Source organism: Pseudophryne corroboree, chromosome 9 (assembly GCF_028390025.1).
Source record: "Pseudophryne corroboree isolate aPseCor3 chromosome 9, aPseCor3.hap2, whole genome shotgun sequence".
Taxonomy (NCBI): Eukaryota; Metazoa; Chordata; class Amphibia; order Anura; family Myobatrachidae; genus Pseudophryne; species Pseudophryne corroboree.
The window spans coordinates 187,511,006-187,527,978 of NC_086452.1; the positions used below are offsets into that span (position 1 = coordinate 187,511,006).

Consider the following 16,973-nt stretch of genomic DNA (forward strand, 5'->3'; position numbering starts at 1 on the left):
AGGACCTAGCTTCAGACAGTAGGGCTGCTTCTCTCCCCTCTGTCCCACGATGCAGGGAGTCTGTTGCCAGCAGATCTCCCTGAAAATAAAAAACCTAACAAAATACTTTCTCTCAGCAAACTCAGGAGAGCTCACTGAAAAGCACCCAGCTCGTCTGGGCACAGTATCAAACTGAGGTCTGGAGGAGGGGCATAGAGGGAGGAGCCAGTGCACACCAGAACCTAAATTCTTTCTTAAAGTGCCCATATCTCCTGCGGAGCCCGTCTATCCCCCATGGTCCTTACGGAGTCCCCAGCATCCACTAGGACGTTAGAGAAAGAGGTTTTATTGTTGCCCAGGGCGCCCCCCCTGCGCCCTGCACCCGTGTAGTGCCGTTTGTGAGCGGGGGCAGTGGCACACAGCGCGACCGCTGCGCGGTACCTCCAAGACTGATGTCTTCTGCCGCCTTCACTGATGTCTTCTTTGCTTCGGTTACTCACCCAGCTTCTCTCTTCAGGCTCTGTGAGGGGGACGGCGGGGTGGCTCCGGGAACGAGCAGCTAGGCTATACCAAGTGATCAGACCCTCTGGAGCTAATGGTGTCCAGTAGCCTAAGAAGCAGAGCCTTTAATTCACAGAAGTAGGTCTGCTTCTCTCCCCTCAATCCCACGAAGCAGGGAGCCTGTTGCCAGCAGTGCTACCTGAAAACAATAAACCTAACAAAGTATTTTCTAGAGAAACTCTGTAGAGCTCCCCTAGTGTGTGTCCAGTCTCTCTGGGCACAGAATCTAACTGAGGTCTGGAGGAGGGGCATAGAGGGAGGAGCCAGTTCACACCCATTTAAAGTCTTAAAGTGCCCATGTCTCCTGCTGATCCCGTCTATACCCCATGGTCCTTTTGGAGTCCCCAGCATCCTCTAGGACGAAGGAGAAAAATGGATAGGATGCTCATAAGTGCATTTTATTTGTAAGTAGTTGTTAGCTTCCATTACTATATGCTAGGAATAGTTTGATGTGTTTGATTTTGTGTGAACTGCTCCACAGCATGAGTTGTTTGTATTTGTGTCTATAATACAGATCGCACCCCTGTGGCCGTGGACTCTAGCAATGCAGCTAAAGGGCCACATACATCAGCCGCCGTGATTCCCTTATCAGATGATCAGATCCGCAGGTCGGCGGCAAACGATGATCACTGATCCGTCGGGGAATCGGGGAAATTAAACATGTTTAGAATGCCTGAGTCCCCGATCCAAATCGAAAACAGTCAGGATCTGGGAATCTAGATTTTTCAATGTGTTTACAATTCCTGATTCCCTGACCCGGCCGTTGGGGGAACAGAACACTGCGCCGTACATCTTTGATGTATGAGGGTCTTAAGATTGCCAGCACTGTATACATTTGTATGCTGTGGCGCCACAAAAAGGAAAACACTGGCGCTACACACTAAGGGCCTGATCAGATGCGGTCGCAACTTTAATGGTGTTGCAACTGAACGATTATCGGTAGGCTGTGCACGTGTCAAGCCTGCAGTGCACATGCACCAAGGTACCTTAGCTGCTGCGTCAGCATTTGCGACCACATCTGAATCAGGCCCTATATGTAATGATGTAGTATGTACATTTTTAATACCTGATGCAGCTGGCTAGGATGCAAGAGCAGTACCTGGTGACACCAAAGAGTGTGGTATGGAAGTTAGATAGTAACTAGGTCGACAGTGTCTAGGTTGACCACTATTGGTCGATAGTAACTAGACAGGGTCTCTAGGTCAAAAGGTCGACAGGTCAAAATGAGTTTTTCAATGTTTTTTGGTGTTTTCTTCGTAGTGTGTCTGGGAACTCCAATTAATGCACCAGCTTCGCTCGCCATGCTTCGGGTAAGGCAGATTACCATTCCATTCGTAGTCCACGTGGATCGTTACGCATGAAAAGGTTAAAAAAGAAAAAAAAAATCGTGAAAAACTCATGTCGACCTTTTGACCTGTCAACCTAGAACATGTCGACCTAGAGACCCTGTCGACTTAGTTACTGTTGACCTAGTTACTGTCGACCTAGAGACCGGATCCCGACACCAAGGTAGTCAATTCTCAGTGCTGGGGCTAGAGAAACATTGTTCTGAAAGTACGGTCATTTAAAAAGTTGGGAATTGTTTTAATGCAATTTAACATGTTATATATAATGTTCTGCGCGCAGTAGTAGGTTTGTGGAGATGTGTGTTTTTCAAATGTTTGGACTGTGCATTGAAATGTATTTCTAAAAATGTATTTTATAAGGTAATGACAGTTTGAGGAGGTTGTATGGTAATTATCCTGGCCTTAAAAAAAGGTTTAGCGTTGCTTTGACCATCAGTTTCTTTAGCCTGAATGCACCCCAGGGGGTATCCTTTGTGGAGTATGCTAAAGTGAGAATTCTATCAGTAATAGACCACAGGGGTAAAGGAGGTTACTGGGGGGGGGGGGGGGGGTTTCCGGACTGTCAGCAGATTTCAGAAAACATAATGCATTACTGTTCTAGAGACTTTGGTTTAGTTGTGTGTATACCGCAGAGGGGGTCATCATTCCTGTTCAGTGTTCAAAGGATGAAAACACGCAGCAAAATGTGTCAATTTATTACCGGTCATTTATATAGTGCACACTTACTCCGCAGGACTTTACTGAGAATATTTAACCAGTCAGTTCAGTCCCTGATCCAGTGGAGCTAACAATCTATGGGCCTGATGGTTTACATATAACTACGATGGTGGGTGGATTGCACATGGTCAGGAGACACGTTCTGTGCATGTGCAGAACACGTCCTGCGAAGTCATCTAATGCAGAGTCAACTTTCCTGAAAACGGGGGCATGTTGTTCTCATTTCCTGGGAGTGCCAAGGCCATTATCTGCATCTCCCAATGCAGATTTACTGGATCAGAAAGCCTGAACAGCCCGGCTATTCTGAGTAACCTGAGGGTTATGCAGATGTTTAGGCAAGTGATCTGATGCTGTGTCTTCGAAAGCATAGCGTCTATTAACAAAAGATACCACCTGCAGCATTAGCATATTTTAGCACAGTAGCACAACTATAGATGGAGCTACTGTGTTGCTGCATCCATCTCTAAATCAGACACGCAAGTATGGATAGAATATACAAACTCCACAAAGTCAGGGTAGTGGTGGGAATTTAACCCAAAACCTAAAGTGCATTTATATTTGAGATAGAGCGGGCATGATTACACCTACTATAATATGTGCCAGAGTTGTATAAAAATAGGGCTATGTGCACATCCCCTGTCCATACTGAGCGGAGTGTATACTTGCACGCTATGGAGCAACTGTTTTGTAAAAACTTATGATTTGAGCAATAAACCTCTTCCTGCTTTCAAGAAGACACCTGCTTGTACTCTGACTACTAGAATAGCGCTAATCATTATTCAGTTCCATGATTGTTCAGTTTTTTAAAATTGAGACAGGCATCAATGACATCATGACTTCACGTGCACCATACCACGGACAGCAAGGAGCCAGCCGCAGTGCAAAGAGGACTATTTAAAAGACACTGGAGAAGGTTAGTGTCTGTGGGCTGCAGGGGTTGTGAGCTGAAGAGAGAGAAGCCGGGGAGCTGGATAAACCGATGCCGAGGGGCTGGCTGGAGAAACACTGAAGCTCTATGCCAGCTACCCCGTGCAGGCCAGTCCTTAGTGAGGAACCAATACGTTGGACCAGGAGGTGTTTCAGCAGTATAAACACACACACCCTGATGTAAGTGGTTTCAGGTGGCGGTGGTAGGAGCTTTGGAGAAGCAGTTCCAGGTGATGGTGTAGGAGCCTGATGGTGTAGCGAGTACCCAGCCATGAAGCACAGTAGGAGGTGGTCTCTTGACGGTGATCAGGAATCCCAAGAAGTGGTGACACAAACCCACTGAAGCTGCACAAGGATAACTACCCTCCTCTACATACAACAAACCTGCAACCCCCTGGAAAGTGAGCTCATCTGGTCACAAACTCTTTTTGAGGGATGGACATCTGAAAGTTTGAACTGAAATGTTGAAATTCTCCATATATACAATTCACATAGTACTGTATGTATGAGCCAGATGTGACCCTGGAAATGTTCACTCATTAAAAAAGGACCCACTTTATAGGAAAGCACTGTGTGTACAATATACCAGAAAAACACAATACTAGGAGTAATTGCAAACTTACCTTTTTCTTGGATTTGAAGACATTGCACCGGAAAACATTACTGGACCCATCCCTGGCTATGTAGCTGAAGATCTTGAGATCTTGGGAGTCATGAGACACATAAAATATTCTTTATCCAGAGAGAAGAGATGGATGATGGGAGTGAAAGAGAAAGACAACTTTAAAAGAATAAACAGATCAATTGAAGCAATAAATGAAATCTATATGCAGAGTGACCCATTGAATGCACTGTAGGGATGTTTAGCTTTGTGCAGCTGTATACAAGATTGCTTTCATTGAAGGTTAAATACTGTATGTATTTGGTATGCAATGTGGAACCAATGGGCTTCATGTTAGGAAATACAGCAACACCAGGCATCCTTTGAGAAATAATGTCCAGTTATGTTACACTGGACAACAGACACTTCTATGCAGCTTTAGGGCTCTCTAAAAACTATGAACAATAATATGAACAAGCATCAATACTTGCAATAAAATATATACGTATTGTTTCCCTTTAATCTTACCCTTTCTTCATTAGCCTAAATGTAGTGTCCCCTGTACAGATGTGTCCTCATACACATCCTTTTTGTGCCACTGAGGCAAGACACATGGCGCCACGGGTAGCAATTCCCAGACTTCCGGACTTTTTCTGAATTTAGCATCTTATAGTAGCTGCATCAAAAGTCAGTTAAGGTGTCCTACACATTTAGGATTGTTATTTTTGTCGTGACAGAATTGGTACGAAGTGTCAGCTTAAGCACAACCATGCGTGGCACGGCTCACTTGTATTGGTCCTTAGTCTTTTGCCCAGGTTAGAGTCTCATTATCACACAGAAACTGCGTGAAATGTCAGTGTCCAGGGGACCAGTGCAGTGTACTTTTGTCACATTGTAAATAAGATGCATATTTTGTACACAGTGTGAGGTGTTATGCGTATCACAACTTATCTGCAAAGTCTGTGATGAGCCAAACAGGGCTATTTAGTGTGATTTGAGGATAGGTGTATGTGGACACGCAAAAAGAAAACGATTGCTACGCGCTAACACACAAAGCTTTCCATTTAGAGAAGCACATCTGTCTTAACATGGGAAGTGGCAAGTTCCTAAAAGACAGGGGGAGGGATAAGCAAAAAAGTAAGGGGCGTTTGTGTTTAAAAAAATAAATAAAAATGCCTAACTCGAATCAAAATTTAATGAAAAATATATTCTTTACAAAAAAAAGAAAAAAGAAACCCCATCATCATACCAATGCTTTGAGGCAAAGCTAGAAATATGTAAGGCTGTTCTACAGAAAGTTCTAAACATAGAACCATCGGATGTATGTGGGTGAAAGATAAAGAACTCCCTCAATACACAATTGGCCACACAATACTATATTGTGCACAATCGCTTAACAAGGCTCTAAACTATACACATTACTTAAGGATTTACTTACTTAAGGTACTGTCACTCTGGTACTCTTCCTGTACCAGGGTGACAGGGACTTACATCACTACTCTGTGCTGTTCAAGGGGGTAATTCAGATCTGATTGTAGATGTGCTAAATTTAGCACATCTACAATCAGTTACTCTGACATGCAGGGGAACGCCCAGCACAGGGCTAGTCTGCCCCGCATGTCAGGCCCTGCCCCCCCCCACCCCCACCACCACACACACACACACACGGGTGCGAAAGCATTGCACGGGTACGAAAGCATCGCACGACAGCGATGCTTTTGCACCCACCAACTAGCTCCCTGCCTGCGGAGCTACTCGCTGCATCCTGGGTCGCATCGGCTGCGTGTGACATCACGCAGCCGCTGCGGCCTGCCCCTGCAACAATCCGGACACGCCTGCATTTTCCGGACCACGCCACACCAACGGCGTATTCACGCTCTCTCCCGCCCCGCGACCACCTCTTCCTGTCAATCAGGCAGAGGCGATAACAGCCCTGAGATGATTTTAGCATCTCCCGGGGTGCGCACGCGCAGTGCACCCACTCCTTAAAGGGCTTCAGACTGCGATCGCTGCAGCGGCAGCGATCGCAGTCTGAATTAGGATCCAAGTACCTTCTTCCTTACACCATCTAACACAACAGAAAAGTGCGAGGCTCCATGTTATGTGTAGTGTTCACTCTAGGATTTTTTTAGGGCAGGGTGCTGACCACGGGAAGGGCACATTTTTCATTCGTAAGGGCACATTTTTCATTCGTGAGGGCACATTTTTAAGTTAAAAGGGCAAAATTAGGTACATACTATAATGCTTGGTGCTCCCATTCCTATAGGAGAAAGCATAGACAGTGCGCGTAGCAAAAATTTAGGGGCGTTGTTTCGTGGGGGGCGTGACCACATAATAGTACCAAATCACATTATACCACACAATAGTATCGCTTATACACATTGCACCAGGTAGAACGTCCTATACACACCAGGGATAGAGCACTGAGGCACACAGCACCAGGGAGAGAGCACTGAGGCACTGCACCAGGGAGAGAGCACTGAGGCACACTGCACCAGGGAGAGAGCACTGAGGCACACTGCACCAGGGAGAGAGCACTAGGAGGGAGGGGAGGACGGGCACAGGGCAGATACAGAGCGGCACTCACCATTGCGGAGGAGGGTGCTGTGCCGGGTCAGCGGGGCCGGTCTCTTGATGCTGACGGCGGAGCCCAGGTCAGCGCGCAGCGCCATGGTGAGGGGGAATCAAACCATGCCGGAGGACTGGTGGGAGACACCGCAGGCTCTGATTGGCTGCTCCTCCCCACTGCACGCTGACCCTGTCTCCGCCTTCAGCTGAGAGCCATCAGCGTGGCAGGGGTGACAGCATGGCGGGGGGGGGGGGGGAGTGACAGCGCGGTGGGGGGGAAGAGGGGGAGAAGTGACAGCGCGGTGGGGGGGAAGAGGGGAAGAAGTGACAGCGCGGTGGGGGGGAGGGAAGAAGTGACAGCGCGGCAGGGGGGAAGAAGTGACAGCGCGGCAGGGGGGAAGAAGTGACCGCGCGGCAGGGGGGAAGAAGTGACCGCGCGGCAGGGGGGAAGAAGTGACCGCGCGGCAGGGGGGAAGAAGTGACCGCGCGGCAGGGGGGAAGAAGTGACCGCGCGGCAGGGGGGAAGAAGTGACCGCGCGGCAGGGGGGAAGAAGTGACCGCGCGGCAGGGGGGAAGAAGTGACCGCGCGGCAGGGGGGAAGAAGTGACCGCGCGGCAGGGGGGAAGAAGTGACCGCGCGGCAGGGGGGAAGAAGTGACCGCGCGGCAGGGGGGAAGAAGTGACCGCGCGGCAGGGGGGAAGAAGTGACCGCGCGGCAGGGGGGAAGAAGTGACAGCGCGGCAGGGGGGAAGAAGTGACAGCGCGGCAGGGGGGAAGAAGTGACAGCGCGGCAGGGGGGAAGAAGTGACAGCGCGGCGGGGGGGAAGAAGTGACAGCGCGGCGGGGGGGAAGAAGTGACAGCGCGGCGGGGGGGAAGAAGTGACAGCGCGGCGGGGGGGAAGAAGTGACAGCGCGGCGGGGGGGAAGAAGTGACAGCGCGGCGGGGGGGAAGAAGTGACAGCGCGGCGGGGGGGAAGAAGTGACAGCGCGGCGGGGGGGAAGAAGTGACAGCGCGGCGGGGGGGAAGAAGTGACAGCGCGGCGGGGGGGAAGAAGTGACAGCGCGGCGGGGGGGAAGAAGTGACAGCGCGGTTGGGGGGGGAAGAAGGCAGTCCTTAGCAGGGCGGGCACAAACAGGCAGGGCACATTCTGTCACTTAAAAAAGGGGCAGGGCGCAACGCCCTGCGAAAGAAGCTTAGAGTGAACACTAATTTGTGGGCTGCACTCTTACCAGCAATTATGGTGGGACCGCATGCGCATTTTTCATAGGTCTTTAACCTGCGGCCTTCCAGCTGCTGTGAGACTACACATCCCAGCATGCCCTGCCACAGTTTTGCTATTAAGGCATGCTAAAACTGAGGCAGGGCATGCTGGGATGTGTAGTTCACAGCAGCTGGAGGGCCGAAGGTTGAAGACCCATGGCTTATTTTATCTTGCACCGAGTAAAGCAGTTAGCAAAATAAGTAAAGAAACCCTTTAAAGATGCAACAATGTGGATTAAGCGCAAAAAGCAGTTAAATCCGCATCAGCACACATGCTAACTGAATTCGTCCCCTTTAAGACATTTGACCCGAGAATTTGTCGTGTCACTTGCAGTCACACATTCAGAAATCCCAGGTTGATGTGCGAACACATGTAAAAACCCAGGATTTAGATGCAAGTCTGAGGTTTCTGGTTTGCCACTATTCCCATTCCTAGGTCTTGATATGTCCTTTGTCACAGACACTTGTGCTCCATAACATACTGTATTGCACATTAATAATCTATGCGCTAATGTGGGCACTCTGAATAGCTGATTGGCAACAGGTTTTTATGTTTCTACCATATCAAAAAATAGCATGGACAAACAGGCTATGAAAAAAAAAAAGAAAAAGAAAGGGAAAGAAGCCATCATTTATCCCTAGTTAAATGCAGTGAAAAGTAAATGCCTCGTTACTGCTATGGGTTACAGCACCTATTTTGAATTAACTATGAAAAAATTTTCATAAATGTCCCCAAATGCATCATAAAAATGATAAGATAGAGTAAAGGTGCATACACACTTGCCGATAAAGTAAACAAACGATGTTGCTCATTTCTTCCTCAGCGACGTAGTTTACCATATTGACTAGTGTGTACGCTGTTGAACGACGAGCGGTGCGCTCCCCGTTAATGATCCTTGCTGTCGGCCGTGCATGCAGCTCAATTTTGACTGTTGTCCAAAAGCTGCAAGTACGGCCCTGCCGCGGCATGACGTCACTGAACAATATCATTTGCATATCGCTCAGTGTGTATGCACTACCGACGACCGCCTCGGCAGGGAAGGGAACACACTAGGCGACATCGCTCATAGAGCACCTAGTGTGTACCCACCTTAAGCATAATATAACAGTAAATGTAAAAATAGGATTTTAATTACCTACCGGTAAATCCTTTTCTCGTAGTCCATAAGGGATATTGGGGAATCTAGTACGATGGGGTATAGACGGGGTCGAAAGGAGCAGGTGCACTTAAAATTTCCTCAGCTGGGTTTGCTGGCTCCTCCCCTCTATGCCCCCTCCCACAGGCAGTTATAGGTAAAATTGTGCCTGAATGACAAAGGACATATATGAGAGAAGGAAATATGATAACAAGGAGTGGTGAGATTTACATACCAGCACACCACTAACAAATAACCAGCAACTGCTGGTAACAACAACAGCAACAGCTGTACCGGCAACCACATAACAAGAACCTGCCGAAAAGTCAACACACTGAAGCGGGCGCCCAATATCCCTTATGGATTACGAGAAAAGGATTTACCGGTAGGTAATTAAAGTCCTATTTTCTCTAGCATCCATAAGGGATATTGGGGAATCTAGTACGATGGGGACGTCCCAAAGCTTCCAGAACGGGCTGGAACGTGCGGAAACTGCTGCAGCACTGCCTGCCCAAACTGGGTATCCTCTTTGGCCAGGGTATCAAACTTAACAAAATTCACATGTGTTCTTTCCCGACCAGGTAGCAGCTCGGCAAAGTTGTAAGGCCGAGACGCCACGGGCAGCCGCCCAGGAAGAGCCCACTGATCTCGTACAGTGGGCCTTCAGAGACTTAGGAACAGGCAAGGCTGCCGACACATAGGCCTGTTGAATAGTAAGCCTAATCCAACGAGCAATGGACTGCTTTGAAGCAGGACAACCCTTTTTCTGTGCATCATAGAGCACGAACAAAGAATCAGTCTTTCTGATCCGAGCCGTTCTCTTGACATAGATCTTCAAGGCTCGCACAGCATCCAATGCCCCCGGAGGAGCAGACGCACCAGAACTGGACGGAATCACTATAGGCTGACTCAAGTGAAACGCAGAGACAACTTCGTCAGGAACTGCTGCCTAGTCCGGAGCTCAGCTATGTCCAAATAAAAGACCAAATATGGACTTTTACACGACAAGGCCCCCCAATTCTGAGACACGTCGAGCAGAAGCCAGGGCCAGTAACATCACCGTTTTCCACATGAGGTACTTGTCTTCCACCATCAGAGGTTCAAACCAGGAGGACTGGAGAAAATTCAACACTACATTCAGATCGCAAGGTGCCGTAGGCGGCACAAAAGGAGGTTGGATGTGGAGTACCCCTTGCAAGAATGTCTTAACTTCTGGCAACACTGCAAATTTCTACTGGAAGAAAATGGAGAGGGCTGAAATCTGGACCTTAATGGAACCCAGACGTAAGCCTTTATCCACACCAGCCTGCAGGAAACATAAGAAACGTCCCAAGTGCACTCAGCAAGCGGATACGTGCGCTCCTCGCACCAAGAGACATATCTCCTACAGATATGATGATAGTGTTTTGACGTCACCAGTTTTCTTGCCCGAACCATGGTAGCAATAACCTTTTTGGAAAGGCCCTTGTGTGCTAGGATGTTCCGCTCAACCTCCATGCCATCAAACGAAGTCGCCGTAAGTCCGGGTAGACGAACGGTCGCTGTTGAAGATCGCTACATGTCCAGAAGATCCGCATACCACGCCCTCCGAGGCCAATCCGGGGCAATCAGAATTGCCTGGACTCTGATTACTGATTCGCTTTAGCACCCTTGGGTGCAATGGAGTCTGAGGAAACAGGTAGACCAGCCGGTAAGGCCAAGGCGACGCCAGTGCATCCACAGCCCTCACCCGAGGGTCCCTGGTTCGTGAGCAATACCAGGGAAGTTTCTTGTTGAGACAAGAATTCATCATGTCTATCTGTGGGCAGCCCCACCGGTTGATGACCTGCTGGAAGACCTGCTGGTGGAGACCCCACTCCCACGGGTGGAAATCGTGAAGACTCACAAAGTCCGCTTTCCAGTTGTCCACACCCGGAATGAAGATTGCTGACAGAGCTCTTGCATTTCTTTCCGCCCAGAGGAGTGTCTTTGACACCTCTCGCATGCAGGCTCTGCTTTCTGTCCCTCATTGTCGATTGATATACGCCACCGTCGTGGCGTTGTCAGACTGTACTTGGATCGTGTGATCCCTGAGCAGAGGAGAGGCCTGAAGCAGAGCACTGTAAATCACCCGAAGTTCCAGAATGTTGATCGGAAGGAGGCTTTTGTGGGTTGACCACCTGCCCTGGAACTGCGCCCCTTGGGTGACAGCTCCCCATCCCCTTAGACTCGCATCCGTCGGGAGGAGGGTCCAATCCTGAATCCCGAAACGCCGGCCTTTCAGTAAGTTGGAGGACTGTAGCCACCACAGGAGGGAAATCCTGGCCTGAGGTGACAGCCGAACCATCCGGTGCATCTGTAGATGTGATCTGTCCACTTGCTCAGGAGATTCAACTGAAATGTTCTGGCATGGAACCTCCCATACTGGATCGCCTCGTATGAGGCGACCATCTTTCCCAACAAACTTATACAAAGATGTATGGACACTCGAGTAAGTCGGAGCACCATGCGGACCATCTCCTGAAGTGTTCTCGCCTTGTCCTCTGCTAGGAATACCTTCTGGGCCCCAGTATAAAGCAACATCCCCAGGAACAGGAAACTCTGAGTTGGCTCCAGGTGGGACTTCTTTAAGTTGAGAATCCACCCATGGTGTGACAGAAGTTGGATAGTGCAGTTGATATGGAGCAATAAAAGCTCCCTGGATCTGTCTTTTATCAGAAGATCGTCCAGGTAAGGGACAACATCGACCCCCTGGACTTGGAGTTGGAACATCATCTCTGCCATCACCTTCGTGAATACCCTCGGGGCTGTAGATAGGCCGAAGGACAGAGCCTAGAATTGAAAGTGATTGTCCAGCAGGGCAAACCGCAGGTATGCCTAATGAGGCGGAGACCATAAATACATGCTCTTCCAGGCCCGCAATCACTGCTCGCAGGGATTCCATTTTGAACTTGAACACCTTCAAATAAAGATTCAATGATTTTAGATTCAAAATGGGTCTTACTGAACCGTCCGGTTTCAGCACCACAAATAGGTTGGAGTAAAACCCCTTGCCGCGTTGCAGTATTGGGACTTGACCAACTTTTGGATGGCCTGTTGCGACGTAACTTGCATATCCTCCAAAGCTGGTAAGCTTGATTTGAAAAATTTGAAAAAATGTCCTACCTTCAGGAGCATATGGCAAAGTGCGCAAAAACTTTTTGGACACTTGGAATTTTTTGTCTGGATTTTTCCAGGCCAACTTGAATAGGTCATCTAACTCAGTAAAGTCAGGGAAAGTGACATTAGGCTTGTGTTACACAAAGAAAAACGACTGCTGTGACACAGCGTCCCCTAGAGGGGGCTTTAACATGTCCCGTATAGCCAGAATTAGGGGTTCGATACCCTGAGCAGAATCGGGATCCCCATTAACGGGATCAAAGTCATCCCCATACTCCTGTATATCCTCACCTGGATCAGATAGTAGAGCAGGTAAACCACGCTTTTGTGGTCCTGCATGGGAGGAGGGGGGCTGTGTAACATCTGCCCTAGCAGCTAAATCTGCAACAGCTTGTTGTAGTAGCTGGAGTCTTCTGTACATTAGCAGTGAGCTGGGATGACATATCTGACATCATAGTTTTAAGAGACCCTAGCCAGTGGGGCTCTGGACCCTCTCCCCCAGCCCCTTCACTGGTCTGTGAAGATTGGCTGCATTGTTCATAGGACACAGAAACAGTAGATAATGGAGAGAATCTGGTGTGGCGTACACTGCACAGCTTGTGTTTACCCATGTTTCACAGTAAGCACAATAACATACACACATACAGTTATATTGCAAGTCCTCCCTACTGTATGTGAGAGGAGACACAGAGAGAGAGGACACCAGCACACCCTTAGCTGTACTGTCCCAGTGAGGATGTCAGCTCACTATGGGGCAGATGTATTAACCTGGAGAAGGCATAAGGAAGTGATAAACCAGTGATATGTGCAAGGTGATAAAGGCACCAGCCAATCAGCTCCAATATGTAAATTAACAGTTAGGATCTGATTGGCTGGTGCCTTTATCACCTTGCACATATCACTGGTTTATCACTTCCTTATGCCTTCTCCAGGTTAATACATCTGCCCCTATATTACTAAACACTAACAAATCCTGTCCTAAAGAGGACCCAGATAGTGTACACAAGCGGCTCCCCCCACTCCTTGCTACACCCTGTACCAGATATCCAGCGTAGCTGAGGAATCAGGAAGCGCAGTGTGTGCAGAGAATGGCTGCAGTAAGCAGAGGAAGGCGCCAAAACGCCTCAGGTACCGCTCTGATGTAGCTTCGCCACCTCCAATGGCGCCGGAATTACAGTGATATATTATACTGGCAAAGTCTCCATATAGCTTAAAAGCATCACAACAAGTGCTAGTCAAGGCATTTTTGTGCCAGCCTACACAGGGGATCTTAGCATGACCCCCGACCCCCCCCCCCCCCCGGGAGGGTCCCGTATGCCGCGCTCGTGGTCAGCCGCACAATGAACCTGGGAACCCACCGGGCGGGGCCCCTGGTGTGTACTCAGCACTGATGTCACCTTCAAGCAGCGTCAGGGTTGTGCAGCGTGCTGTGGCTGTGACAGCTAAGGCGCAGTGCTCTGATGAACAACAACCCCTCAGGACTGTGGTCCTGCAGCGGGGAAGCGGCTCTGCACCTCGTAAGGCCGGTCTCCCCCCTAACTCCCACGGTGCAGGTAAGCTGTTGCCCAAACAGCATACCGAAAATAACAAAACAGAAAAAAAGAAATCAAAGAAAACTCTCTGGAGCTCATAGATGTGCATCCTCTCCTGAGGGCACTTTTTTCGAAACTGCCTGTGGGAGGGGACATAGAGGGGAGGAGCCAGCACACCCTGTTGAAGAAATTTAAAGTGCACTGGCTCCATTGGACCCCATATATACCCCATCGTACTAGATTCCCAAATATCCCTTATGGATGCTAGAGAAATACAAGTTAATACACTTCCTGAACAGCATTCTACTATAAAAAGTGCAGTAATAAAGTTAGCTACAGATGGTGCCTCGCTCATCTAGCCTTCTCTGCTGTGCCTAGGTGCACCATGGCTTATTAGCATAAGCCTTTCATCTATTGTTCTCAGCTGCAATACAATACAGAGAGAATAATACAGTAGGGGATTAAGTCCGACTGCCCTGGCTCAGTTAATCCTATTAAAGGGTTAGATGAGGATGGCTCCATCTGTAATAACTACGAAAATGCCTCTCTTCCCACTAAACAAGTGGGGGGCAAAAATAATTTAAGAATTTACTTACCGATAATTCTATTTCTCATAGTCCGTAGTGGATGCTGGGAACTCCGTAAGGACCATGGGGATTAGCGGCTCCGCAGGAGACTGGGCACAAAAGTAAAGCTTTAGGACTACCTGGTGTGCACTGGCTCCTCCCCCTATGACCCTCCTCCAAGCCTCAGTTAGGATACTGTGCCCGGACGAGCGTACACAATAAGGAAGGATTTTGAATCCCGGGTAAGACTCATACCAGCCACACCAATCACACCGTACAACCTGTGATCTGAACCCAGTTAACAGCATGATAATAGAGGAGCCTCTGAAAAGATGGCTCACAACAATAATAACCCGATTTTTGTAACAATAACTATGTACAAGTATTGCAGACAATGCGCACTTGGGATGGGCGCCCAGCATCCACTACGGACTATGAGAAATAGAATTATCGGTAAGTAAATTCTTATTTTCTCTGACGTCCTAGTGGATGCTGGGAACTCCGTAAGGACCATGGGGATTATACCAAAGCTCCTAAACGGGCGGGAGAGTGCGGATGACTCTGCAGCACCGAATGAGAGAACTCCAGGTCCTCCTCAGCCAGGGTTTCAAATTTGTAGAATTTAGCAAACGTGTTTGCCCCTGACCAAGTAGCTGCTCGGCAAAGTTGTAACGCCGAGACCCCTCGGGCAGCCGCCCAAGATGAGCCCACCTTCCTTGTGGAATGGGCTTTTACAGATTTTGGCTGTGGCAGGCCTGCCACAGAATGTGCAAGCTGAATTGTACTACAAATCCAACGAGCAATAGTCTGCTTAGAAGCAGGAGCACCCAGCTTGTTGGGTGCATACAGGATAACAGCGAGTCAGATTTCCTGACTCCAGCCGTCCTGGAAACATATATTTTCAAGGCCCTGACTACGTCCAACAATTTGGAGTCCTCCAAGTCACTAGTAGCCGTAGGTACCAAAATAGGTTGGTTCAGATGAAACACTGAAACCACCTTAGGGAGAAAATGAGGACGAGTCCTCAATTCCGCCCTGTCTGAATGGAAGATCAGATAAGGGCTTTTACAGGATAAAGCCCCCAATTCTGACACGTGCCTGGCCGAGGCCAAGGCCAACAACATGACCACTTTCCATGTGAGATATTTTAACTCCACAGATTCAAGTGGTTCAAACCAATGTGACTTTAGGAACCCCAAAACTACATTGAGATCCCAAAGTGCCACTGGAGGCACCAAAAGAGGCTGTATATGCAATACCCCTTTTACAGACGTCTGAACTTCAGGTAGTGAAGCTAGTTCTTTCTGGAAGAAAATCGACAGGGCCGAAATTTGAACCTTAATGGACCCCAATTTTAGGCCCATAGACACTCCTGTTTACAGGAAATGCAGGAATCGACCTAGTTGAAATTCCTCCATCGGGGCCTTACTGGCCTCGCACCACGCAACATATTTTCGTCAAATGCGGTGATAATGCTTTGCGGTTACATCCTTCCTGGCTTGACCAGGGTAGGGATGACTTCATCCGGAATGCCTTTTTCCTTCAGGATCCGGCGTTCAACCGCCCTGCCGTCAAACGCAGCCGCGGTAAGTCTTGGAATAGACAGGGTCCTTGCTGGAGCAGGTCCCTTCTTAGAGGTAGAGGCCACGGGTCCTCCGTGAGCATCTCTTGAATTTCCGAGTACCAAGTCCTTCTTGGCCAATCCGGAGCCACGAGTATAGTTCTTACTTCCCTCCGTCTTATAATTCTCAGTACTTTTTGGTATGAGAGGAAGAGGAGGGAACACATACACTGACTGGTACACCCACGGTGTTACCAGAGCGTCCACAGCTATTGCCTGAGGGTCCCTTGACCTGGCGCAATACCTGTCCAATTTTTTGTTTAGGCGGGACGCCATCATGTCCACCTTTGGTTTTTCCCAATGGTTTACAATCATGTGGAAGACTTCTGGGTGAAGTCCCCACTCTTCCGGGTGGAGGTCGTGCCTGATGAGGAAGTCTGCATCCCAGTTGTCTACTCCCGGAATGAACACTGCTGACAGTGCTATCACATGATTTTCCGCCCAGCGAAAAATCCTTGCAGCTTCTTCCATTGCCCTCCTGCTTCTTGTGCCGCCCTGTCTGTTTACGTGGGCGACTGCCGTGATATTGTCCGACTGGATCAACACCGGCTGACCTTGAAGCAGAGGTCTTGCTTGGCTTAGGGCATTGTAAATGGCCCTTAGCTCCAAAATATTTATGTGAAGTGATGTCTCCAGGCTTGACCACAAGCCCTGGAAATTTTTTCCCTGTGTGACTGCTCCCCAGCCTCTCAGGCTGGCATCCGTGGTCACCAGGACCCAGTCCTGAATGCCGAATCTGCGGCCCTCTAGAAGATGAGCCCTCTGCAACCACCACAGGAGAGACACCCTTGTCTTTGGTGACAGGGTTATCCGCTGATGCATCGGAAGATGCGATCCGGACCTTTTGTCCAGCAGGTCCCACTGGAAAGTTCTTGCGTGGAATCTGCCGAATGGAATTTCTTCGTAGGAAGCCACCATTTTTCCCAGGACCCTTGTGCACTGATGCACTGACACCTGGCCTCGTTTTAGGAGGTTTCTGACTAGTTCGGATAACTCCCTGGCTTTCTCCTCCGGGAGAAAC

At 49.0% G+C, this 16,973-nt stretch overlaps 1 protein-coding gene across 3 annotated transcripts in view; it reads right to left on the reverse strand.

The window, feature by feature from the left end:
• The window catches only part of NOS1AP (nitric oxide synthase 1 adaptor protein), a 334,948-nt gene that overhangs the window by 105,375 nt on the left and 212,600 nt on the right, over positions 1–16,973 (reverse strand). For all 3 annotated transcript variants that reach the window (XM_063940038.1, XM_063940037.1, XM_063940039.1), the window contains exon 5: positions 4,154–4,262. In XM_063940038.1, coding sequence (XP_063796108.1) covers positions 4,154–4,262 — 109 coding nt within the window. The remainder of the gene's footprint in view (positions 1–4,153; positions 4,263–16,973) is intronic.